Here is a 25,736-nt window from a genome sequence, read left to right as displayed (position 1 = left end):
CTCCAAAGTGGGCATAATGGTAAATTCAGGCGCTGATTTTCCTCTGAAGAGAAATTTATGTTTTGAACAAACCCCACTCTAGTTAGTCACATATTTAGATAAATGCTCTGCTTTATTTCAGGCTAAGGTACCAATATTACAAATATGGTAGATATACATGAAGTGAACCCTTGCACACAAAGAATACCAATAAAGCCTTATAAGTCTCCACCACTGTTTAAGGTCTTTCCTAGAGGCTCATTCACAAGATTAAAATCTGAGTTTTTGTCTAAGTTCTAGCTATTTAGGTCTCAACTACTTATGCACATGCAAGCACGTTAAACACAGTTGAAATACTAATGCATACAGCTAAGCTGCTTCCTGGGAAGAGATACTTTCAAAAAATTATTTGTCAAATAAGAAAAAGTGAAAGCTTTTGATGAAGCTCCTATGGAATACTGGCTACATGATAGAAACTGGCAGATTTCCTACTAGTTCCCCTTGCTAGTTCCTCAACAGTCTACCCAGCAGGCTGAAAAGAAGCCAAAAATCTAAAAGTTCTGGCTGTGTTCTCCCCTGCAGTCTTGATTCCCAGGGTCTACAAGTGGTTTGCCCTGGCACTGGACCTCTATTCTCATTTGCAGTCAATTTTAAAATAAAGGAATGTAATTCATATGTAGCTGATTTCAGTGTCAAAGCAATTCTCCTTCTCCAGTTGACTTTGCTGGGCATCATCACTAGCAGCAGCAGAACTGTAAAACTCTGCCACAAACATGCAACTCAGAGCAGGTCAGAACAAGCTAGCAGTAGAGCATACTAATTTACTGCTGAGACACCAGGGAGAATTAAATACTTCAGCACATTTACCAGGACAAGTTTATCGGTGTACCTGAACATGCTGGAACTTAACCATATGTTTAAAAGACAAATCTTACATACAGTAGCACTGTTCTGCTTACACTTAGCTTTTTTATGAAAAGTTATCTATACTTCAGAGCTCTCAATATAAATAAGAATTTCAAGGTCAAGTATAACTGTACTTCAAGTGAGTTTAGAAAGATGAACAGTAAGCAGTTTCATTAGGTTACTATCATTGTTTACCAGAGTTCATAGTTTCATTAGTTTACCACCATACTCAGCTTGGTTAAAGACACTATTTTTCTGAGAAATGCCACTTTTCACTAAGGTTTGTGACATTATTAGTAAGCTGTATCCCAAAGAGCAACAGCCAAGGAAACTTACTGTCACTGTTTTATTTGGAACAGACAGTAAACATTTGAATGAGATGTCATCAAGACCTTTTTCAAGGACATGTCAATGGGCAATGCTCAGATCAAACCTTTGCAACAATTTTTTTTTTTTTCCTTCAGAAAGGGAAGTCCATCTTCTACTGTAGAAAAGAGACAGGATTTGCAGGACAGTCTATGAGTTGGCAAATCCTGACTTCTCTCCTTTTGAGGAATAAAAAACCCCCTCAGACTAAGAAATTCTTTTTATTCTGTTGGTTAAAATAATGAGCACATTTCTCAGGTACAGGGAACACTCGACTTTTTTTTTATATTATACTCTGGTACTTTCTAAGCCCTTTTCCTATATTTTCCATTTTTAAGAGAGTCAACTTGGACCCACTGGGATTTGAAGTATCTATACAAGAAAAAAGGATTCTTTTTCAGAATTGAATCCTTTGCTACCATCAATATAGCAGAAATGAGCGATGACAATAATCACATTGAACAGAGGATGCTGGCATGCAGCATAACTCAAATGCAATGAGCAGGCACAAATCTCCCAAGTCGAACACCTTGCCAATCCACACCTTTCCTCACTCAGCCTGCCAAGTGTATCAGTATATGCTGGTTTACAATGCTGAACACATCCTCGCATGAAAAGACCTTACAGCTTTGAGAAGATGGAAGACATCTTAGTTTAATTGCAAATATTCACTGTTTTATTATGTGCCCTCTCACCACAAAAAAGGGCACTCAGTCTGCATGGTAATCTTCAGAGTAAGAGAAACCAAGCAGATCCAACTTTTCCATATTGTTTGGCATAAGGCATTTCTAGAATGAAAACGCTGAAGGCCACCTACATTGCTCTCTGCCAGAGCTCTGCATGGCTCAAGGTGCCTCATTTTATGCTTTCTTGTCCAAAAGGCTGGAGGGGAGGTGAAGCAGTAAGCTTCTTCTCCCTCTTCTTGTACTACAGGCTTAAAGCACATGCAGAACAATCTGCATGTCCTTAAGATCTCTTTTCCATGTACCACTGCTCTCCCACCCAAAAGCCTCTGGGAAGGGTAAGAAACATGCAGTTGCAACTCAGAGTAAATTCTTCTCCGGGGAACAAACTCTAACTTTTTGTTAATTTTAGGAAGATGTTTGAGGAAGTGTGTAAACAAGGCTGTGTGGAGCAGAATGTACGAGGCCACCAGGCCTAGCCCTAACCTTGGAGGTTCAAAGAGAAAGCAAGTGATCCTGGTTACTGTGACCCTGCCAGAAACCAGGACCCACCCCTGGCAGGTAGATACGGAAAAGCTTGGCTGCACTTAGTGGGCATTATAGAAATAGTTTCCACACCATGGAAAACCTAATAGAAACCCCAAAGGCCTCGCACTTTCTACAGGCTGGGACATTCAATTTGCCTGCAGAGATCAGGAGACCTACTGTAATAAGCTGTTCATTACAAATCAATGCAGAATTTACAGTTAAAAACCCCAAAAATCAATGCTAATTCTATCTTTACAGGAGAAGCCATTTTGTGGATTTATATGGAGGCATTACTCAGTTATCTTTTTAAAAATAAACTAATGCATATTAGTACAGTTTTAAGAATAACTCCATCCAGCTCCACACAATTAAAAACTAACTCTTCACTCTTCCATTTTAAGTATGAACTGTGAAAGAACTTTACCTAACTACAGAAGCCACTCCCTATGTTTTAATTATATGAATAATCTAACAAAATAAAATGCAAAACAGGTCTTTAATATGAAATATCCTTCCCAAGTTTTTAAGAATACATTAACACAGTCTCAGCAAGCTTCCATGCTAATCAAAACTGAAATAATTTCTTACATTAAGCAAAGAAATCTGTAATCCTGTTGCCTAGAGTTCTGTAGAGGCATTTCCTTCAGTGAAATGACAAACATCTCAGAGCTTTACTTATGGAAAGATTTAAGACACTAATTATAGATCTAATGCTAAAGTTAAAACCTGCAATCAGAGAAAAAAGATTGAAAAGACTATTACTATCAGACCTTGCAACTCCACCATCTAAATCCATGAAAGAAGTAACCAAAAAATAAACAAAGATAAACAGAAAAACTGTCACTGACTACACAGGAATCTTCAAACTATATATATTCAACAACCAGAAATTAAACATACAGTCATAATTCAAAGCAATAACAATATAGTCTTAGCCATGGTGGTAAACAAATAGTAGCTTGCTAGAGAGTCTTAATCTGACAGCTCAATAAGCTCAATAAACTCTACATGAACTGCAAAGTGGATGTCACTGCAAGCTTCACCACACCTTTGACATATACTTACATTTTTGTATACATCTCCAAATGCAGAGCACCTACATATTATCTGAGGGCAAAATATCATCCACTTGCTTAGAAGCCTCCATTTTAAAGAATACTAAGAATTACTAAAATTATATTGTGCAGACGTCTTATTTGCAGTAGAATGGGAGGTAATACAAACAATTTGAAAAAAACCAAAAAAAACCCCAAAAAAAACAACTCAAAACTGTTTCTCAATTTGCTATGACAAATTAGGGTTAGGATTTTTTTTTTTTCCCCTTCAGCATTTTAAATATTTAGACTAAGCTCTTTCAGCACTCTAAAGGAACTGTCCTGGATATAGAAACACAATGGTTATATATTCAAAAATCACCAGGCTGTAAGATGGTATTTCAGAGAAATAACAACTGAAATGAAACACATATATGCACACATTTGAGGGTGAACTGCCAGCTCCCAAAAGTACCTGATCATCACTGCTGACAGCTGAGTAAGAACTCATTTCAGTTTGCTCAAAAGCAAGATGACTGGAGGCTCAGGAAGAGGATAGGGAAGAGCTCAGCAAACAAGATGTCAGATGTGGCCAGATGTCAGTGAGGTCAAGCAGATGCAACTCACTTCCTAGCACTCTATTTCCACCTTCCACAATGACCCTGGGTAAGTTACAAGGAGCTGCAGTACCAAGAGCAGGATGGGAAATACTGGGAAAGAACTGAAGTCGTCCAGCATAATAATCACATTAGTAGTCATTTAACTACCAATTAGAATACTAGGACAAGAGAGATGAGAACAGACAGTATTATGCTATATTTCCATTAATGATTTGAATAGTTTACACTTCAGGGTCACAAATTAAATATATGGAGACAGTCTGAAATAAAGGTAGACTGTCTTGAATTGCAGTTTAATCTCACAAATAGGAATACTCCATGACAATTTAAGATTAAAGAAAAAAAAAAAAACACTTTCTGCAAACATCTTAAAATTTTTAATCATCACATGCGGAACACTATCAAAACAACTGGACATTAATAAGCCAAAAAAGGAGAGGGAGTGATGCCTCTATCACCTTTTATTACGACAATCTGAAAACTATTTCATCCATTTCCAGAAGAAGGTAAATAATTTCCAATTTCAAAGTGCTCTTGGGCAGCAAGTAAATAGAGCTGCTGTGTTTTCAGGACATTTTACAGCCAGGATTCAACACAACTGATCTTCTAAAAGCACACCAACATACAAACAACCACAACAAAATAGAGTAAACAAACCCCCAAAACGCAACAAAACAAAAAAACCAAAAACCGACAATCCAAGAAACAGACCAAAAAAAAAAAACAAACCGAAAAACCCACCACCCCTCCCCCCACCAAAAACAAACAAAAATCCCCCTCAAAACTCCAAACATACAGGAACAAAATAGTCAAGACACTTCAGCACCAACCAGAACACTCCAGTTCTACTTGTGCAGTGTGAGACTGGAAAGCGGAAGCAACCCTGCAGGCAATACACTCAGCCTTCGGGTAAAGATAAAGTGGGGGTAGCAACAGAAAGCATCTCTCCACTTAACCACGTTCTTGTCATACAGAGACAAGTAATGAAGACCTTTAAAAGGGTTTCTGTCCACTCTGCCTTAAGAAAAAGAATGAACTGTACTTCTAGAGCTTTAAGTGAGCGCACAGCAGATAAAAAGTAAATTAAGATGACCCTCGGGTCTCTGCAGAGAATCCTCTGAGAACACTCAGATTAGCCTTAGAAACTCAGAACTCAAACCAGATCCATCCTCCTATCACCACTTCTGCTGAAAACTAGCTTTACAAGTTTGTTTAAAAAACAGCTACGTGGCAATGTATAATTTGTATTTTAAACAAGCTTAAGCCAAGTTTCACCAATACTGGAAGCCAGTGAAAGCCAACAGAAGCATTCCCATATCATTCCACCCCCAGATGCTTGTTTCTACTCCTGCCTCATGCCTCCCTGCAGCAGCATAAATCTCTGCACAGCTGCACCATTACTTTTGAAAGCGTTAGTACACTAAAAGGTCTTGTGAAGTTCAAATCCATCATACAGAAGGAAAAACTGGTCTTCAAATCTTGTGCTCTTCATGTTCAGCCTTTGGGTAAGATACGTCTACACACAGGTATTGCACTGAGCAGTACTTAGACTCCACTGAGTGACAGTAGAGACTGAACCTTTAGTATCACTAAATCCAATGAGACAGAAAGCTCCAGATTAGTTAGTTACAATCTATTTACTTTGCACAGGAACAAAGAAACTGCCATACCAGATCAGACCATTTAAGCAGAACCCTACCACTTGCAATAACTAAGAGTGATAAAAATCAGACATAGTAGAGGGTGACCCTCTTCCAAAAGTACTCCCAAGCCACAGAGCACAGAAGAGGTAGAAAGGCAATCTTCTCTCACCACGGTATCCACTCAAACTGGAAGCAGAAAATTTGGTAGCTTATTTACACAGATGGTTATAAACATCAAGCATTAGAGACTTGGATAAAATACAGAATTATATTTTACCTTATCTGGGAATAGCCAAGATCAATAATAAGGTATTTTTTTTCCTTAGCTACATTTTGACAAGAACAGAGAAAGTTCGCCCTTCAGTGACAAAAAAAAAATCCTTGGCCATGCTGTGCAGTCATTGCAGATGCTCTCCTGTTCCCACTACAACTCTGTTAAACGCATTCTTGTTCTCCTTTGAAAGTCATCAAAGGTGCTGCAAATTGATAAACAGAGCTGAAACTGATGAGCTTTTACTAGCACACTTGTACATACAGGCAAAACTTCAGTTTTACAGTGTGACTTTGGTGTCTCTGGTATGTATCAAATGGGAACTGCAGAAAAATACAGTATAAACAACTACAAGGGTTGCTTTGCAGCTGAACTATCTAGCACATGACTTTTCCAACACCTAATTTTCATGGAAGTCACAAAGTATGTGGTGCAGCACACAGATGAACTGCACCATTTATCTCCTTTCATTTTTATTAAAACATTATTACAGCAATATAAACTAATGCTGTACTTGAGGAAGTAATAAGGTATCTACACCAATTTTTGACACAAACATCACTTTAAGGTCTGGATGTTTCAAAAGCATATTGTTAAGCTCACAGAGAAGGAAGAGCACTTTACCTCCATGGATTTCCCTCACGCAACAAGGAATCACACTACAGTTATCGATGAATTCACTATTTGGATCTTGCTATAAACAAACACAGCATACTGACAGTAACCAATATATTTGGGATAAGAGATCTGAAGTGCTTTATCATGTTGAAGCTGTAATTCCTAGGAAAACAGCTCCCTTCTTCTCTTACAGTGATATAAGATAGCTTACACCCTTCACTGCTTTTAGTGAAAATATTCACTCTAGTGTCTCACATGCAGAATCCTTGAGAGCTTGAACGAAAAAGGTAATATTTACATCTATAATTCAACAGCAGTCGGTTTCCCTTCTCAGGTTCATTTTGAGGCTCAAGAAGGTCTTCCAGCATAACCAGAAACAGAGAATCTACTTTAAAGGAAGTAACTGTAATACCAAAGAGACTGATAGGGGGACTTTGAAGCAAGCATAATATCTTCTAACTAATAGTAGAGACTTAAAGGAAAGTACAACTAATTGCATTCAAAGTGTTCCCATAAAACATTCTTTAAATTATGCCTTTAAGTTTGCCTCTTAGTAAATATCTGGGCAACAGCTGCCCAGGCAAATTTAATGTGTATTACTATTATTCACATATAAATTAGCTTCTCTCCTCCAGCTGAAATGAGTCAATATTAAAATGAGAGCAGATAGATGTTTTACATATTTTAAACTTTAAATTTTTTTTCAAAGCTTGACAAAGTACTACTTGGTCTAATAACTGTTTATTGGTAATACAGCACACACAATAACTGAGTTACTCTACATGAGCATTTATGGCTACTTCTGAAGGACAATCATTGTTAAAGTTGTCATGTATTTTCAAATGCCCTTATAATAAACTCAAACCAGACTCAGTGAAATACTGAAGAGAAAAGCTTTTGGCATTCACTATTTTTTTCTAAGATTTGTTAACATTCCTAGTCAAATAGCACAAAGTGCTTACAAGTATTTTAACTTGTATACACACTCAATACACTGATTTTTCAAAATGCAGGTAAAGTAAGCAAAATTGTCCATGTGAAAAGGAAAAAAAATTCCACTGCTGCTTTGTCATTGCTGCTGTGGGACAAGCTACCAAGGATGGACACAGCGTTTCACCACTGATGCGACATAGATTGACCTTCCTGCACCTCTAACGTCGGGCCTGACTCCCACTTGCTATCACCATGAGACTCAACCTCTTTAAATATATTCTGATATTCTTTTTTTTCTTGAAAGCCATGAAACTTGATATAACTGTATTACAATATACAGTACATTATAACAACATGACTTTATTGAAACAAAGATGGTGCTAAGAGTTTATAAAAAGACAAGGCACTCACTAAAATTTGTGCATCATTACCCTTCCCCAAAACATTTACAATTTCCTGTTAATCCTTCTGTAAGTACAGAGCCATTTCTTATCGGCAAAACCACACCATAACAAGTATTTTTACACTGCCCTAGGAACAGGCCAAAATCCATCTGAATTGCTGAGAACACATATGAACAGGACATTGGTCTAGAAAACAGCTCTTTTTACAGGACTCCCGTGGTAATTCAACCTTTAAAAAAATATTCCTGAGGTTTGACTGACATAAGACGCAACTAAAAAGAACACACAAGTCATACATCCAAACAGAAATTATATTTTTATGAGGTTCAAATGATCAGCCAAACTATAAGGCATCACTAAAATAGGTCCCTGGATGTTAATACTAAGTTCATAAACTACAGATAAAGCCTTACAAGAGATCCAGGTGAAATTGTCATCTTCACATCAAAATTACCTGGTCATACTGCAGTGCCTACACACACGTACACCAGTAAGACCCAGCGAGTACATGTTAAAGCTGAAATGTGTTCCAAAGTATTTAAAGTGCTTCACCGCGGCATAAGTTCGCTTTCAACCTGAATACTTGCACACATGTTAAACAGGCAAAATAGTGGCAGATCACAAGAAACTGGATTTATATCAATTAATACATATAGAAGGCAAACACAGGCTGCAAACACCACGGCGCTGAATATAACCACTGAAATTTATCACCTAGACTAAGCCACGACAAAACTATTTTCTCCTAGAGAAACAGTAAGGATTTATACTTCAAAGTCTTTCCTCTTCTTACTAAAAGAAATCAGTTCTGCATTATCACGAAGTTGCAAACTAGAATCTGACTTCGGAGAAGTGGGGGGGGGGGGGGGGGGGGGGGGGTTGGAAGGGGGGGAAATAAAAATATAATAAAGTCGATTGCTCAGTTTTGCAGCAAAGTACTCGGGCAGCGCCTGGGGAGTCCGCAAGACAGCCGCTCAGCCGCTCAGCCGCAGCCCGGCCCCGGCCCCGCGGGCAGCACCGCGCTCGCCCGCCCCGAGCCCCAATGGCTGCTGACACATCCGGCCCCGGCCCCGCCACCGCACCGAGCTCACACTTCAAAGCCTTTCGGGACTCCGGCAAAAGTCAAGCACAAACGCACCCCGCAGCCAGACGGGCCGCCCCCTGCGGCTCGGCTCCCGCGCAGCCCCGCACCGCTGACAGCTGCGGCCGGCGGGGCAGCCCGGCCCGGCCGTGCCCCTCCCTCAGCCCCGGTCCAGGTGCCCCGGGGGAAGGCGGGCGGCGGGCGAGCTCTGCTCGCCTCGCCCCAGCGCTACGCTCCACGGCTGCTCCCGCCGCCCCCGCATCCGCTACCGGCCCGCGGCCAGGGGGGAACGGGGCGCCGGAGCCCGCCCCGAGCCCCGTCCACGGGAACAGCCCCGACGCCGCCGCTGTCACGCAGCGCCCGCCGGGACCGACCCTTGCCCGCCCCTCCAGCCGCAGGCGTCCCTCACCTCGCGGCGGGGGACGGCTCCATCCTCCGCTCCGCGGCGGGGTCCATCCCCGCCGGGCTCCCCGCCGGCAGCGGCTCCAGGAGCTCGGCGCAGCGGCTGGGGGAGGCAGCCGGGCTGGCGGGGCTGGAGCGCGGCGGCCCGGGCAGGTAATGGAGCAGCAGCGTCTCGGGGGGCTCCGGCGAGGAGGAGGAGGAAGAGGAGGAGGCGGCCGGGGCGGCGGCGAGGAAGAGGGGCGCCTCCGGCAGCCGGTCCAGCTCCACGCTCCGCACTTTGCGCAGCTGCTTCCGTCTCCAGTCAGAGCGCTGTTCTCGGCTGCCGCCGCCCGCCTCCCGCAAGAGCCCCCCGCCGCTCCCGGCGACGCTCCCCACCACCGCGCCGCCTCTCAGGCTCCCGCAGGCGGCGGCGGCGGCCGCCTCCGCGCCGCCGCCCGAGGATAATCCCGATGACGAGGCGCGATCCCCCGCCGCCGCCGCCATTTTCTCTGTCGGGTCACATCGGGCTCCCGAGCACCGGGGACCGCCGGCGGATAGCGCGCTGCGCAAACGGCGCCGCCTGCGCAAACGGCGTAGGGCGGGGGCGGACGGCGGGCGCGGGTTGGTGGCGGCGGGCGCCGGGGGCGGGGCCGCGCCCGTAGGTGCCGCGGGGCCGCGCCCCGCCCGCCCCCGCGCAGGTGTCGGGGCGGGGCGGGAGCCGGGCGGGAGGCGCCTCTGCCCCTGCTCCTGCCCCTGCTCCTGCCCCTGCTCCTGCCCCTGCTCCTGCCCCTGCCCCTGCCCCTGCTGCTCCGCGGGGCCGGGGCTGCGGCTGCGGCCGGAGCCGGGGCCGGAGCCGGACGGGGTCTGTCCGTGCGGCCGAGCTGAGCCCGGGAGCCGGTGGAGGCGCCAAGCGGGGAGCGTGGCCCCGCCCCCACGCTGCCCTCCCCACGTGCGGGGGAGCGGCGGAGGCTGCGGTGGCCCCGGGGCGGGGTACGGCCGGCCGGCCGGGCTGGGCTCCCTCGTGCGAGGCGCGGAGGAGCCTTTCCCGGATCTCGGAGCGCTCCCAGCCCGCGCCCCCGTAATCTGAGCCTCTCCTCTCCCCAGCATTTCCTGGCAGCCGGCGAGGGGCCAGGAGGAGCGGAGCGCCCGCGGTGCCTCGCTGCGTGCAGCCGAGGAATCGCCTCTCCAATGTGCCCCAGCTCACCTGGTCGTCCCTCTCTGGAGTCAGTAGGAAATTAAATGCACATCCTCGATCGTAGCCTCCGCGCGTCCTTCTTCGGGCTGCCCTCAGTTGGCCGGCGCCGCTCCCCCCATCCTCAGGTACTTCTCCATTTCTGCAAACGACGGAGAAGCAGCGTTAATGTCTCGGAGCGCAGCCGTCTCCATGTGTGCGTAGGAATGCACATGTAGATGAGGTTATACCCTGCCACGCACACCTACCGCTGCGGCTGTTTCCTGAGAGACTGCGAGAGAGAAGAAAGGCAGGAGACATCACATGACCAGAACCTTGGGAGGTTCAAGTAAATTTTCTACTTGTCGGGATTTTCGCTCGACCGCATTGGGACGGTTTGCTTTTTGATCTGAGATGAGAAAAGGAAAACTGAATATTGCTATGCGTACAAGGTTGTTTTCAGGATGGTATGGTTTTTAGATAAAGTAGAAGTCACACAGTTCAAAGCACTTAAGCTGAATACTTCATGCTTATTTCTCAGAATTTGGTGTAACATCCAAGTGTAACATTAACTAAGCGTCTCAACAATGATTATTAGTTTGGTCAGTTGGCTGGGATCAGTGATTTGATCTGAAGCACTAGTTGGGTGAGAATTACCTTCTAACAGAAGCAGATTCTTTCTTGCCTTACATACATGATCAGAGGCTAACCTAAATGTAGGGTCTTTGCTGGAGGATGTGATGAGGAGATAGGAAGAGGTTTTTCCCTCTAGACAAAAGCCTGAGTACATTCTTTGTACTCTATATACTTGCAGAATAATATCAGTAGGTAAGGCCTTGAGGTCACACTGAGTGAATTGTCTAGGTGGTCTGTCAAGATGCCGCACTAGAACTGTCCTTGTGCAAGTTTTTCAGTGAAGGATGCTGTGAGAAGGTCAGTTGCCTTCATTGTCATCTTGCAAGTATGGTTTCTATGGGATTAGCAGTTCATCTAATACTCTCTTGTAATGTACAACTCAGAGATACAAAATAAATCTGAGTTTCATAAAGGTAGCATTTGACACTTAAAGCCTCAGTAGACCAAGACACCCTGACAAAGTGAGACTGTTACTCATGGGAATGAGATAACAAAGTATCCACTTTGTAGACACAGCATGAAATTAGTTCCATGCAAATCATTGCACTATTACATCTTTTCAAATTTCCTCTCTGCCATAAAATCCCATTTACAGAAAAAAAAAAAAAAAGAAAAAAAGAAAACAACCACACAAACCTCTATGCTTTTAAGGACATCTAAACAGAACAAGAAGATGACTTTAGGTATTTTATAAATGCTCATCAAATGGAAGAGGAATATCCCTTTGAATAGCAGTTGGTTGGAATAGAATACAGAGAAGAAGAAGATCTTCAATAAAAGTAAATCTAAGAGGGAAGGGTGTACACAGTATGTGTGACAGTTCTGGGTACAGCTCTCTCAGGGTGTAAAGGCTCCAACAAGGGAAAAGGAAACAGGAAATTCAAGGAAAATGTCAGAGTGGCAGTGGAGTACTGAGGAATGTCCATGTCACTAAGGTGAAATGTTTTCTGGAAAGCAGCTAAGAACAGGGCAAAATATAAAATACAGGGACAGTGGGAGGCACCACTGTAAGAAATAGCTAAAAGGAGACAGGTGCTGGAAAACCCTTGCTATTCTGTCATTTAAAAATGCATGGCATGCCTTATAATGGTTGTTTATCCTTTGATTACTGGCTGAATTTCAATTCTAATAAATTACATCCTGCCTATAATTCTTATATTCACCTTATTTTTTTCAAATGTGTGTTTCTCCACAATGCCTTAACCAGAGAAGGAAGCACAGTGGATAATAAAACCCACCTACCATTCCTCACTCTTGAACACTACATAGTGCACTGCTGGCATGCAGCACAAATTTATGCACAATATAAAGGCTCTAGCACTTTGAAATCAGAAACTGAACCTGCTGATTGACACCTGGGTTTTCTCATTTGCTCTTAAAAAATTTTTTGCACTTAGATAAACAAGTTGACCTGATTGAAAAAATGTACAAAACTTACTGAAGAACTCTGAAAGATACTCAGTTACCTCTTGCACAGATAATTTCCTAGTCTGTCTAAGACACAGCTCTAGAAGGTAACCTGAGATTTTTAGCAGTTTTTAGTCACAAGTAACGGCACCCAGGGTTTGTTATGAAACAGAGGCCTTTGGCCTCAAATTAGCATCATGCAATATTTGGAACATCTACCGTTGTACACAAAGAAACTTCTGTTTGGGAACACACTAAGATTTTGCAAGCCAAGGAGTTTCCTTGTTGCACAAAACTTGTAACAGTGTAATGAATAATCAACAATTTTCAACATGCTAGAGACAGGAATCTGCTGTGCCCCTGAATATATAACCTAGGCATCATCATGCACAAACAGAATAAATATGAGAGATAACACAGTCCATAGTTTCTGGTCTTGACTAAACATGCAAAAAGTGCTTTAATACTGTATACAAGCTTGATTCTCCATGTCTTGTTAGTCTGTGTAGAAAGACTTATCCCCACCTTGATCTTCTATTCATTCTTTCCGTTGTGAGAAAGGGAAAACAAACCTGCTCCTAAGCCAAAATCCTTTCCTGTTTACACCTCTGTAATGTAATGGAAAAGTCAAGCAACTAAATGAGAACCGATCTGAGGACCTTTCATGCTACTTTCCTAAGTCCTACTGAAAATATGCTGGCATCACTGTTTTCTGTAGAAATGCTTTGCCATCTTGCTGATACACCATTCTTACTTTATAGCATTAACAGGTATACCTTTCAGAAGAAATTTCCTTCAGAAAATCAGAATCCTGTACCACTTCTCAGGAGAGAGAATGTCAGGTAAAACTGGAATCTGCTACAGAAAATGATAGAGGTTTTGCTCACACACTGGGAATTTCTAGTCTACTGCTATTTATAAATTTCTTTCCTTAATGTTTTACTTATGCTTTTCATTATTATTTTAATGGAAAACACATTTAAAGATTTTTTTCCCCTCACATTTCAGTCCACATGGTACTGAACTTTTGTTAAAAATATTTTTTGGATCTGTGAAACTGAGGGTGATATTTTGACCTAGGTTTCAGACACATAGTATAAGGAAAGAGCTGTACTTAAATCCCCTTGTTCTGCCAAAGCATGTAATAACTGTTTCCCGATTCTTTTAAAGAAATAATGATGATGATGCTACTTACAACACTCCTGCATTGTCTAGTCACATTCCTTACACTTAAGAATTTTTTTTTTTTTTTTTTTTGCTGTAGCATCTACTCATGAACTGGTGAACCTTTGGTCTATGTACTATATGATCCAAAGCAAAAAGGTGATCTCTTTCCAAAGGGTTTGCAATTTAAGTATGAAAGACAAATAGGCAACAGTGCAATCAGCAAGCTAGAGTGTAGTCCTTGTACGGTATATCTGCTGCCTTGATTTTTTTTTTTTTTTAATCACTAATTTGTACATCTTGCACTAACTACTGAAATCAGTTCAATTTTTTTATCTCAGATAGTCTTTAGGATATTGATAGCTTGATGTCTAACTTGGATATTCTTCTTGGCTGTACTACAGAGGATTTTTCTGGCCTTGAATAAGTCATGATCTTTTCATGGTTCAATTTTTCCCAGCTGTAACTGTGTAACAAACATATTTACCTACCTAAGGCATGACATAAGGCTGAGTGATATAATAATATTGAGTTTCAAGATGAATCCTCACTCAAAAGAAATGTATTAATGAACTGAGCAAAACCTGTTAAATGTCTTCTCATACATCACTTACAAAGACCTACCAAAATTATTGCACCCTTAAGCTCTTCTTCTTATATTCTTCCAGACTACTAAATTGACAGCATAGTTCTCACCTGGATCAACAATTCCATCTATTGTAAGCACCACTATCTGTTCTCTCTCTGGGGGAAAGCAACTCTACCATTTCACACTCAGAAAAACAGTGATAGCTCAATTTTCCTTCACCCTGCTTCTGTGCATAAATAAGTAGGAGTCCAGGAGTCATAAAAAAGTTTCCCATCTGCTTTCTGGAAAGAGAAAATTGCCCTGGAGATTTCTGAGGAAAGTAACATTTCAGTTCTAGTATTTGATTGGTATTAAAATCAATCGTCTTATGTTTGTAATTCATGAAAAGCTGGCTCCAAAAGAAATATAAAGAAATAAAATATATTTTAGCAAAAAAAAAAAAAAATCTGATCTTTTTTGAGTTCTACCTTACTGATATTTTAAAAAAATATTCTATCTATTCCACAACGTAAGCATACCTGTCGAATTTGATTGCTGTTCCTGAGGTTTGTCATTTATAGAGCTCTAGCTGTTCTACATCAGAGCTTCCTTTGCTACGCCCAATTAATTTGTCCTTTTTATGATGTCTGGATACTAATCCTATAAATAAATCATGAATAGAAAAATCCTTTATTTTCTGCATGCTTATCATCCTTTAGTTGGTAGGTACTGAAATCACAGAAAATTGCTGTTGGTGGTCTTCGACATTTGCAAAGTTATTTTTCATGTAATATAAATACATGCAAATACATGTAAATATATGTGTTACATGTATATTCTGTTTCTTCAGTGGATTTGGATTAGATTTTGTGGCTTTGCAATTTTCATTTTGATCATTTCATCTCACTGATGTAACCTAAAAATATTATCAGTGTACAAAGCTGAGCTGACTTCAAATGCTCTACTTGTTTGCCCTTTGAAAGGCTTTGAGAAGCAAGGAATGACCTTGACAGAATATTTTGTGTGGATTTGGGAGGGGACGTAACTTTAATGCTTGCCAAGGTAGGATATACAATTTATTTTGATTGATTGCCTGTCTTCCTTGTTCTTTGTGGTTCAAGCCAGCAGTTTTCAGATTTTGCTTAAAGGTTTGCAAGTCTCCAGAGCATAACTGACAACTTACAGTTGAAGGTATTATCCATGCAAACCACTTCCAGTTAGTTGTGTAACTGCTTTTCAAGGATGGTACCTTAATCACGTTTTCTGTGCATGACACTAACAGTGCAAGTCAGAGCAGTTAAAAAAACAAATGTCATCATTTTCTCTTGAAATTCATTAACAAAGAAACAGCACTGAGATGCTGCATTTAGTTTCATTCCTCTACACACAAGATTTGGAAGGTGATTTTGCTTACAAATATTCACTGATTTCATTATATTAATTTTTTTAGGTGGTTTCAAACATCTTAATTATAAGCTGCATGAACAGTCTCCCCTTTAATTTCTATCCAAGATAAGAATGTGTACTAACACATTTCCATATTAGTCATGGAAGTCTTGAGATTATAACTATTTGTTTGCTCTGTTTAACCAGAACAAAGGATCCTTCACAGGGTGCTAACATACCTTTCAGTCTACAGTAAGAACTACTGCAGCCACTTTCTAATAACTTCTTTCAGCCTCTGGTGAAATATGCTCATGTATATATGAAGTATGGAGAGATAAAATAAAATGTAGACTAATGATACTACATAAAGAAAATTATACTCCCTCTTATTTTTCAGTTCCTAAACCCAGAACTCTGAGTTTTTATCAAATTTCTTTGTATATTCTAACTCCCCATGTTTACTATGAATTGTGACTACATATATTCATTCTTTTTCACAAAGAACTCAGATTTATTTGGATTTACTTCAGTAGAAACACTTGCACTTTATTTCAGCAACAAAATAGCATTTTAAATATGAGGAAAACCTAGTTTTCAATATCCATTAATCTGCAGGTGCAAACTCATTAAACCTTAAGAAATGGTACCTTTCTCTTTATGAAAGCACCCTTCTAGTTCAGGTCAATCCTTTATTATCTTACCCTACCAACTAAATTTTAGTAGAGGAGATTGCCATTTGCTGCATCTTTAAGCAGTACATAACTATCTTTTTTTTTTTTTTTTTTTTCCCCACTGATTAGAGTCCCTTTCTTTTCCAAATTTCTAAAAATCCCCCCAGATTCTTAAGACTCAGATTTTCATTGTGGGAATCTTCAGTTTCAACACAATGGTCCGATATGATATATAGTTCTATGGAACACTATACATGTCCACCAGAAGCTGCTCTTTCATATTTTGAAGGATTTGGGGTAGTATATACACTACTCCATGAGTGTCCAGGTATCAAAGAACAACACAGCTCATCTTTTTACCATATTAAGTAGTCCAGTGTTTGAAGAAAGCTGACGAGCATCTGAAAAGTATCACCAGAGAAAGTTATGGGAGAAGAAAATGGCCAATTTGAAAAGCCTGCAGAAAGTGAAAAAAATCCTATTTTTCAAATGCAGAATTTCCCCAAATAGAAATGGTGTAAAACAACTTCTTTACATATAAAATAAAACAGAACTATTTCTCTAACTCATGTGAACATATATGTTAACCAGTCAATAAATACAAAATTCTTTATATGGAATCTTTTTTCTTAGTGTTTTCTTTGGTTCTTATTTTTCATTCTAAAACTATCACTAATGACAACATGTTAAAGAGGTATGTATGATAAACTCCTGACTTCTCCATCCTTCCCTCTTTTTTAAACTATTGAAAGTAGACAAGTTAAATTCAAATGCATTCTGGTGACGTCAAGAAAGGCAAAGTCATAGCTATAAAGAGAAAATGTTTCTGTTTCTCCTGCTCTCAACAAAGCACAAGATAAACTGTTACTTTTTGGAATTACAATGATTCATATCTGAAACTTAGACTAGATTTGTAAACATGTCAAACTATCTGTTTAAAACCACAACCACAGTATATTTGGTGCAGATGCATGCTACAGAACCATGTGAAGGTGTTTGTTTTGGTACATGGAAAGGCATTCCAACCATCTTATTTTAGTAATTGTACCACACCAAAGACAACAAAAGCTGTCCTGAGATTGAAGTGTATGATGCTTTCAAAGCATGTTCATTGTGAATATTCAGAAGGTCAGAGGTCTGAATTCCACTGATGTCTCGCATTCTAGTCTTGTTGCAGAAGATGCGAAAATATGAATGAAAATGTCGCTAGTAAGCCTAAGCTTACCACATGATTTTGTGAGTATTTTGGCATTCATTGGTCTAGAAGAGGATATACGGAGGCTCAAGAATTAGAGAGGCAAAATCTGTCTAGTTCTCCTTTGCAATCTTAGCTAAGCTTTTGCAGAGCACCAGTCATGGCCCTGATGGTTAAACTCCAGGGATGGGGGAAGGATTCTGCTGCCATTCCTAGGCTCTGCACTCCTGGTCCCTAGGCCCAGTGAAGGCGACATCTGTGTCCTCTCTTTCCCAAAGCCCAGCTTCAATGATTCTGATAATTATGTTATCCCTATGAGAAATTCAGTTTCAGGAGAATCTCTTAAAAAATAAAATTTTTAAATGAAAAATCAAAATTCTGTGTGTCATTGTCTCTGAAAGGTGTGTGGTATGATAATAGTGACATGACGATCTCCTTAAACACAGATCACCTAACATTGTTAGGAGAACTGTTTAGGTGGCTCTACACTTTTAATGGTGTAATTCTGTGAATATCCATGCTGTATTTGTACTACAACAACTCCTAAAGCACGGACAAATGAAATCACTCAGAAAAGTGCTGTCACTCAGAAAAATCATGACCTAAGCTGGAAATTATATCAGTTGAGACCATCTGCTCTGGACACTAGGCATAGGCCCATTTCCTTATGAAATGATAAAAGGGCTTCCATGTCATATCTTAGCTTTTCTCTTTGCCCCAGCAAGTAATGTTTTGAAGAGAGAGATATCTTGTGTTCAGTGTTTCTTAGTGTAAATGTCATTGATTCCATTTAAGATGTTGTTTCTCTTAGATTCAAGCATCAAAGTGCACTTTCAGGAATGCTTTTCAACTAATGTAAAGCAGAATGTTTCATTCTCTTTACTGCAAACACATGTACTTACCCCACAAATTAATAGAAAGTAATCTAGGATTGAACTAATTCAGCTAGGTCATTACATTCCAAGGTACTTATTCCGTCTTCCAGTTAAAACAAAAAAAAAAAACCCACATGAATATTTTTAAGCTCTAATAATTTTTTAGATAATATGAGTCAGACACGGGGGGTTGTGGTGCCATTATAGCAAATAACACAGCTCCTCTGTGGTTAAAGAACGCGCACAAAAGCTACAACTCCTATCACAAGACACCTTGGGCAATGAAAACTGTTCAATTTTAACTAGTTCTGAGTAGCAGAAACTATGACAAGGAGCTAAGAAGTCTGCAGAATAAAGAGGCTGCACTGGTTACACCCTCCTCTTTGCCTGCACTGGGCTCAGCAAAAAGCAAACTGAGCTGGCCAAGAATAAGTTGATTCAGCATGCTTTGCTGAAAAGGCTCTTAAGCTGTTCCAGACAAAACTATGAGGAAGGATGACAGCGACAACATGATCTATCCTTCAGGCTAAGTCTGCCCCTCTACCCACTGCCAGGTTTTGAACTGCTGCCAAAATGAATCACCTTTACTTTAAAATACTCTAGGAAGTTTATGTCTGGCACAGGTTGTTCCTTAGTTCTTTTTAATTGTCTTCCATGCCTGCACAATCTACTGAAAGTTTCAATTATAGTTTATATTGCACCCACAGTAATGTGTGGTTTAGCATCAGGTAAAAAGGCTGGACTTTGTTTGCTGTTATTTGCACGTTCATTTGTACAGTGTGATCGGAAGCTGAAACAGGAAGAGGTGAAAGCTAATGAGAACTGATTGAGACTGAAGTGCTTGCTTCAGAAAATTTTACCCTACACTGCTTGGCCTACAAAGGCATTCCCTTTCCCCTGTACTTATTGCTTCGGGCTTTTTTATTGGTCTTGTTTGTACCACAGAAGTTGCAATGATTTAACTGAATCAGTTTCTTAAGGAACATGTTTCAATCAGAATAATCTGCTTGTATGAAGATTTGAAGCCCTCTTGAGTAATTTTCAGAGATAAGACCTTTTGTTTAGTATCAGCAAATCTTTCAATTAGTTTTTTTCATCAATAGATCTCAAAGCACTTTATAAAGTAGGTTACTGCCATTTGCTCTGTTTTGCAGATCAAGAACATATGAAATTATTTGCTTACTGTGTGCAAATAGAAAGCTAGGAATAAAAACCTCTATCTGCCCAATTCAGTGTTTCAGCCACAAAACCACATGGGGTTTCCAAGTTTTTCTGACATGAATGTGCTTTGAGGATCCAATTTCTGCTAACATTTTAATGATACACCAGTGATTTCATGGCAGTCACGTTAAACTTTAAAAAAACCCTGAAATAAATAATAGGTGAAATTATTGGGTGTACTATAAAGCAATGGGGTATTGTTTTATTTTTAAAATAAAAGATCAGCTCATCTTTTAGGGTTTGCCATTTGAAAAATATTGGAAGCATCTCTAAAATATCTAGAGCCTCTCTTCCTCCATCAAAGTCAGGCCACGGATAATTCATTACAAAGTTATATTCAGATCCAAGTAAACCATCTAAGAGTCAAAATACAGTGCTATAGCAGGATATAAATCAGCCAAAGCGTGAAGACACAACTGCTTTAACAAGGAGCAAGAAGAAATAAACGTGTTTGTACTGAAACACCACCTCACTTTCCATCTACCTTCAGAATGCAGAGATAAGCAGAGCTTATATTATCAGTAAGGTTGTCCTAATACTGGGCTCTCAGGTAGTGGTCTGCTGGTGGATATTTTTATACTAAATGTTCTTCTTCTGTAACTGGACCTTAGGGATGTAGTCCTGCCTTCATCTTTGGAGGTTTCCAAGGCTGAGCTAAACAGCCCTACAACTGACTTGATTTAATGCTGGCAAAAGGCTTGCCTTTAGCAGGAGGCTGAACTGCATATTTTCAGGACAGTCCTTCCAAACAACACTTCCATAGTCTTGATGTAAATGCAACACATCTTGCATTTAAATTGGCCTGTAGAACCTGAAAAAAACCCCGACCCACCATCATGAGAATGGATAAGGTCTTGTAGAATTACTAAGTTGGGAAAGTTCTTCATTTCAGAAAAATGAAAACACATGATTTCCTATGGTACAGTCTCTCTGTTAGGGTAAAAGAGGGATTAATTGGGTTTTTATATTAGCCAGGTCTTCTGTGCAGAAGCATTTTATTAATTGGTCACTGTCATTAACCCAGTTTTACAGATGAATGAGAAACTGAGTACCTGTTACAAATGATACTTAGCCCTTTTTTAGATCTTGGTATTCTTCTTTCTCTTTGCAATAAAAGAGAGAAAATTGCAGATCAGCATGGTCATTGTAATCTGTAACCTTTTTCTTTGTCTAACTTCTTTGGCCTGGACTTCTAAAGGCTACTAACTTGCAAGAAGGATGTGATCATGGGAAAGGTACCACAGTTTCATTTTATAATCAATTCCTAATCAAAACTAAGAAGACAGATACATATTTTGTTCAGGGAAAAAGGCAAACCAAGAGAAGTACAAACATCCATGTTATATGTTGTGTAGGGAATAGCCAATCTGAAACTATAATTTTCATATATTAAATAGTTTAATTAACATTGCTACTAATTAAAACAAGGTGGAAGTTAAGGGAACAATTTGCACATAAAAATGTAATCACATCTCAAACAGTGTTTGGTATATAGCTTTTGTTCCGACCACAGTGGTAAATTTGGGTAGAAGTATTATATTTCTAAAACAATGAAGTGCTTATGTTTAAGGCCTTTCTTTGGGGATATCTAAAATATGTTGGATTTCACACATCTCTATACATTGCTGTATAACTATGAATAATCTTTTGTACTGCTGGGTTTTCCCAGCACTGTTGATGATGAATAGTTGCTGAAGTAACACTAAAGCAGAATTAGGATGGGCATTTATCAAAGCTATTGAAGTTATTTTGCTTAGAGTGGAAGTCAATGGAATTTATTCAGCGTCTCCTGCTAAGCTCATTCACAGAACACGATCTTGCTATGAGAAATATATGTACATCAAGACAAAATTAGAAGCAGACTATATGAACATGAGTACATTAGAGTTCTTGAACACAAATTCACTGTGGTCATTTTACAACTTTAGAAACCATCACTTCAGATATAGAAAAGTAACAAAATTATAAGAAGTCATATTAAAATTCTGGATTTTTCACTAGCTTTTTACTTGTGCTGAAAACTAAAACTGTATACAGAGCAACAGATACACATTAGGCATATTCTAAGACACTAAGTCAGGACTCCTGATGAATTTTGTTGACACAAAAATCATATGTTATCCTTTTATGTAACTGCTTACAGTACCATCAAATGATGAACACCTGTCAAACTGTCAGCTCATGCATCTGACATGATTTGATAAAGAAGGAAAATTATATGCAATAAATTAAATGAAATTTCAATTCAATAATCTTATTTTTGTTGAAAATTCTAAAATATATATTAAAATACTTTTGGAAGGGTAAAATTATGTGCAGGCTTTGTGCCAATGTATATTTAAAGAAGAATACAGTACAGGAAATTAAGATACATACGTGGCTAAACTTGCTGCAAATAAAAATGTGCAGGAATAGGCCATGGATTTCTATCTGTTCATATTTTACATTTCCTACAGTGTTGCTGTATGAGAAAAACTCTTTCCTTGCCTCATTTTAAATTAAATAAACGTGTTTCTCATTAATTTCTTTTACTTTAGTTTGTGGGGTTTTATAAACACTTTTTTTTTTTTCACCACCTGAAAATTAAAACATTTTGGGAGCATAAACCTCCAAACACTGGAGCTGGAGAATACATATGTTTTCTGTTTATAGCCTTCTGGATCACAAGTGGTGTCACACTCAAACCCTGCACTCTGATCTGTGTTGTCTCTTTGTCCATACTGGATTACCATTAAACATGACTCTCCATTGGAAGCAGATCTGAAGGCATCACCAAACTTCTGAGTCTGGTAACTTGATCTCAGAATGAATGCCCTGTTGTCCCTGCCCTGGTGATGTTGCCTCCTGTCAGGACGCTGTCAGAGCCTACAGCCTTCTTCATCCTCTGCAGAGACTCTTCCCAATGCAAACCTCACTGGTGCCCATGGCACATGTACATGAAGGATGGCAGCTGCGGGAGAGCCTGGCATGGCCAAGTCCCATCAGATCTCAGGAGAAAAGCTGGTGGGATGAAGCTTGGAGGACCTGGGATTTTCCTACAGCTCTGCGTACTCACCCCACTGTGATATGTGTTCCAGGAAGGGACTTCCATGGCTGGTTGTAGCTGCCACAGTAGGGAAATTCTGATGGGCAGGTTTTGAAAACAACTGAGAGCAGGATGTGCTGGCATGGAGCATATTAATAAAACAGGTCCCTTCCCTCTGAACACAGACTGACAAGAGGGCTGGACACAACCCAGTCTGCCCTACAACACAGCTGTGGGACACTGAGACATGAATATCATTTTCTGTCCAACCACTTCTTAGCCTCCTTCTACCCAACCACAATAACCACTTAATAAAGGTAAGAAACAGAGGGTCTGCTTACATGTTATAAGGCAGTTATGTAACCATATGTGCAGAATTTTAAAAGACTGGCAGTACTGCTTTATGATCAGAAGTGTCATTCCCTAATAATCTGAACTATGTAAATAAAGGTCATGAGTACATGCATTTAAGTGTAGATCAAAGTGTTGCTGATTTCAAGACACAATGCACAAAACAACGAAGAGACTGCAACATCAAAGACCCTGAAGAAGGCAATACAAATGACTGTCAGCCCATTCATATTTGTGACTTCTAATATTTCCTTCTAATATTTCCTTCTGTAAATAAGAAAAATGAGGAAATGATCCAGTTTATTGCCTTCAGAAAAAGAAATCACCATATCTGTGTGCATTGGAGTAACAGCAAATCATCTGCCTGTAGCAGCAGGAGGATTCTAAGGACCAGAACAGCTCACTGCAGAGGATGGACAGGTCCTTGTTACATTACGTTGCTGTAAATGTAAAGATAAATTACAAACATGTCCCACTGCTGGCCTATGACACCTGCACAGCAGCAAAACACCACATGCTTTCTTTTGCACTAGGAAGCCAAGAGACAAAGGCAGCAACTTGGCAAGCCAGTAACAGCAGCCAGAGAATATGTGCTTTCCAGCAGCACCTGCCCTTCACTTTGATTTAACGACATGGTCCCAGGCACCTAAACCCAGGTTCATCACCTCAGCTATCCCATCTGCCTCCCACAAGCAAACCCATGCACTTGCTGAGAAGAAGCTTGAGACACTTGAAGTTTCATCAAGATGTATCAATTACACCTCATATAAAGTTCTTGCAATTTTAAGCAGAGATAAGCATTAATCTCATCTCCAACTTAAGGCAATGATATTAAAATTTCTTTTTGCAGCAACCTCTCCTGCCTAATTTTACAGCTATATTTAAAAAGAAATATAAATGGGTAGCAGTGCCTGTTGCCAAGGCAGACTAGTTTGTCTGTTGCCTCAGCATTGTGAAACAGATGTTGTGAAACATCAACTGAAAGAGGCTTAGCCCAAGACCCAAAAGGGGTGATTTATAGTACTAACTTGAGAAAGAAAACTGTCCAGGACTTTAAAAATAAATAATGCATTGGGCTCTTTTAACTTATTTCTCAAATTGTTGCCAGCTTCATACTGATTTCAAATCCTTATACACTACAAAGCACCCAGCAATGAAACTTGGCAAGGAATTAGCAGCTGAGAAAGACAGAGGAGATGAATCATGATCATAGGGATACAGTGCTGCACGCACACAGCACAGAAAACTTTGTATTTTGTAAATGTAGATTAGTCATGCAAAATTTCAGTGTTCTTTCAGATGCAATGCATTCACACATTTTAACAACCTGTAACATAAGAAAAGTTCTACCAGAGCCATTTTGGAGATCAAAATTCCAAGATCTGAAAGGAAATAAGCATTATACCATCCCTTAGAGCAATGTTTATCTTGCAAGTGATATAAAGAAGCATCTTGCATTTAGACAAATGGAACTGATTTCAAAAAGAAAAAATTGTTAAAAATTATGCATGCCCTCAGCGTACACTTTGTAAAATAAGGACAGTTTTAAAGACTACTGAAATCTGTGTTACCTATACAAGTACACATCAGCTGGGTGATGAGTGTAAGATGGAGGGAAAACATGCTTTTAACAACACCCAAGAGTGAAGTTTTCTACGTATGGTACTTTCTTCACTGTAAAGAGGTGGTCAGATGCATTGATATTTTATCCTTTGCTCATGTGAATCACTCAGTACTACTTAGAAGAACTTAGTTCAAAATAGGTATGTAGCATCATACGACTCTAACAGAAAATGGAACGTTATTGACAGTAGAGCATAAGATTACTTTTGATCACACTTATTTTTATAATTTAAAGCTCTGTAATTTTTTGAGTCCATGGAAATACACCCTATAGCACTTGCAATTAGAAGAAGAAGGAAAAAAGAATTAAAAACATTTCATGGAAGAATTTTATTTATTATTAGTTTTCTTCATACAGAGCTAGTCAAATAAGTAAACTGTTAGACTAAAGGCAGTGATGACTGACCATGTCTGAAAAGAAAAGGTATTGGTCATTTTGCAGGCTGGATTGGATTAGAATAATTAGATCAGTAAGAATATTTTCTAGTTCAGCTTTTGGGTAGATTGTGGTAGTAATTAAAAAAGACTACAGAGTGATTTCTAAATGCCAATACTCTTACATTTCTTCAGGGTTACACATCCTCATGTCATATGGCTGACTGTCTGAGACTAAGGATTGATTGTGAGAAAAGATCATGTTTCTAAATAGGAGACTGAGAGATTTCCAGGGCAGGAAAGGATTGCAGCAGTAGCACTGTATGAAATTAGTGCTGCTGTCATACATAACCTGTGGTATTCTGCTTGGACAAGGGAACCTCATAGTTGCTTCCATCACAATAATATAGTACTTTTATTAAATTATGAATGGCTTTATCAAAAAGTGATTTATAGCCTAAATTAATTAGTTTATCCTCTGTAAAACCGTGCATAGCCTTTTGGCATAACAGGGAAAATTTCAGAATTTCAGACTTGATCCATATATTCTCAACTTATTTCTCATTGCACAAATTGGGGGAATAATTATCTTCATGCCTAGCAAAAACAAAGTGATCAAAG

General features: G+C 39.9%; 1 protein-coding gene and 1 long non-coding RNA gene across 2 annotated transcripts in view; one reads left to right on the top strand and one right to left on the bottom strand.

Moving 5' to 3' along the window:
• MAP3K1 (mitogen-activated protein kinase kinase kinase 1) overlaps nt 1-10,590 on the bottom strand; it is a 57,673-nt gene extending 47,083 nt beyond the window's left edge. The window contains exons 1-2 of the mRNA XM_038123520.1: nt 10,249-10,590; nt 9,476-10,200 (exon numbers count right to left, since the gene is read on the bottom strand). Coding sequence (XP_037979448.1) covers nt 9,476-10,200; nt 10,249-10,554 — 1,031 coding nt within the window. The 5' untranslated portion in view covers nt 10,555-10,590. The remainder of the gene's footprint in view (nt 1-9,475; nt 10,201-10,248) is intronic.
• Nucleotides 9,485-12,404, top strand: LOC119695305. The gene is made up of 2 exons (XR_005255167.1): nt 9,485-9,621; nt 10,552-12,404. It is a non-coding gene; the product is annotated as an uncharacterized LOC119695305 (long non-coding RNA).
• Nucleotides 12,405-25,736: the final 13,332 nt, after the last annotated feature.

This window comes from Motacilla alba, chromosome Z (genome assembly GCF_015832195.1).
Source record: "Motacilla alba alba isolate MOTALB_02 chromosome Z, Motacilla_alba_V1.0_pri, whole genome shotgun sequence".
NCBI classification, from domain to species: domain Eukaryota; kingdom Metazoa; phylum Chordata; class Aves; order Passeriformes; family Motacillidae; genus Motacilla; species Motacilla alba.
This window is presented reverse-complemented; position numbering and strand designations above follow the sequence as displayed.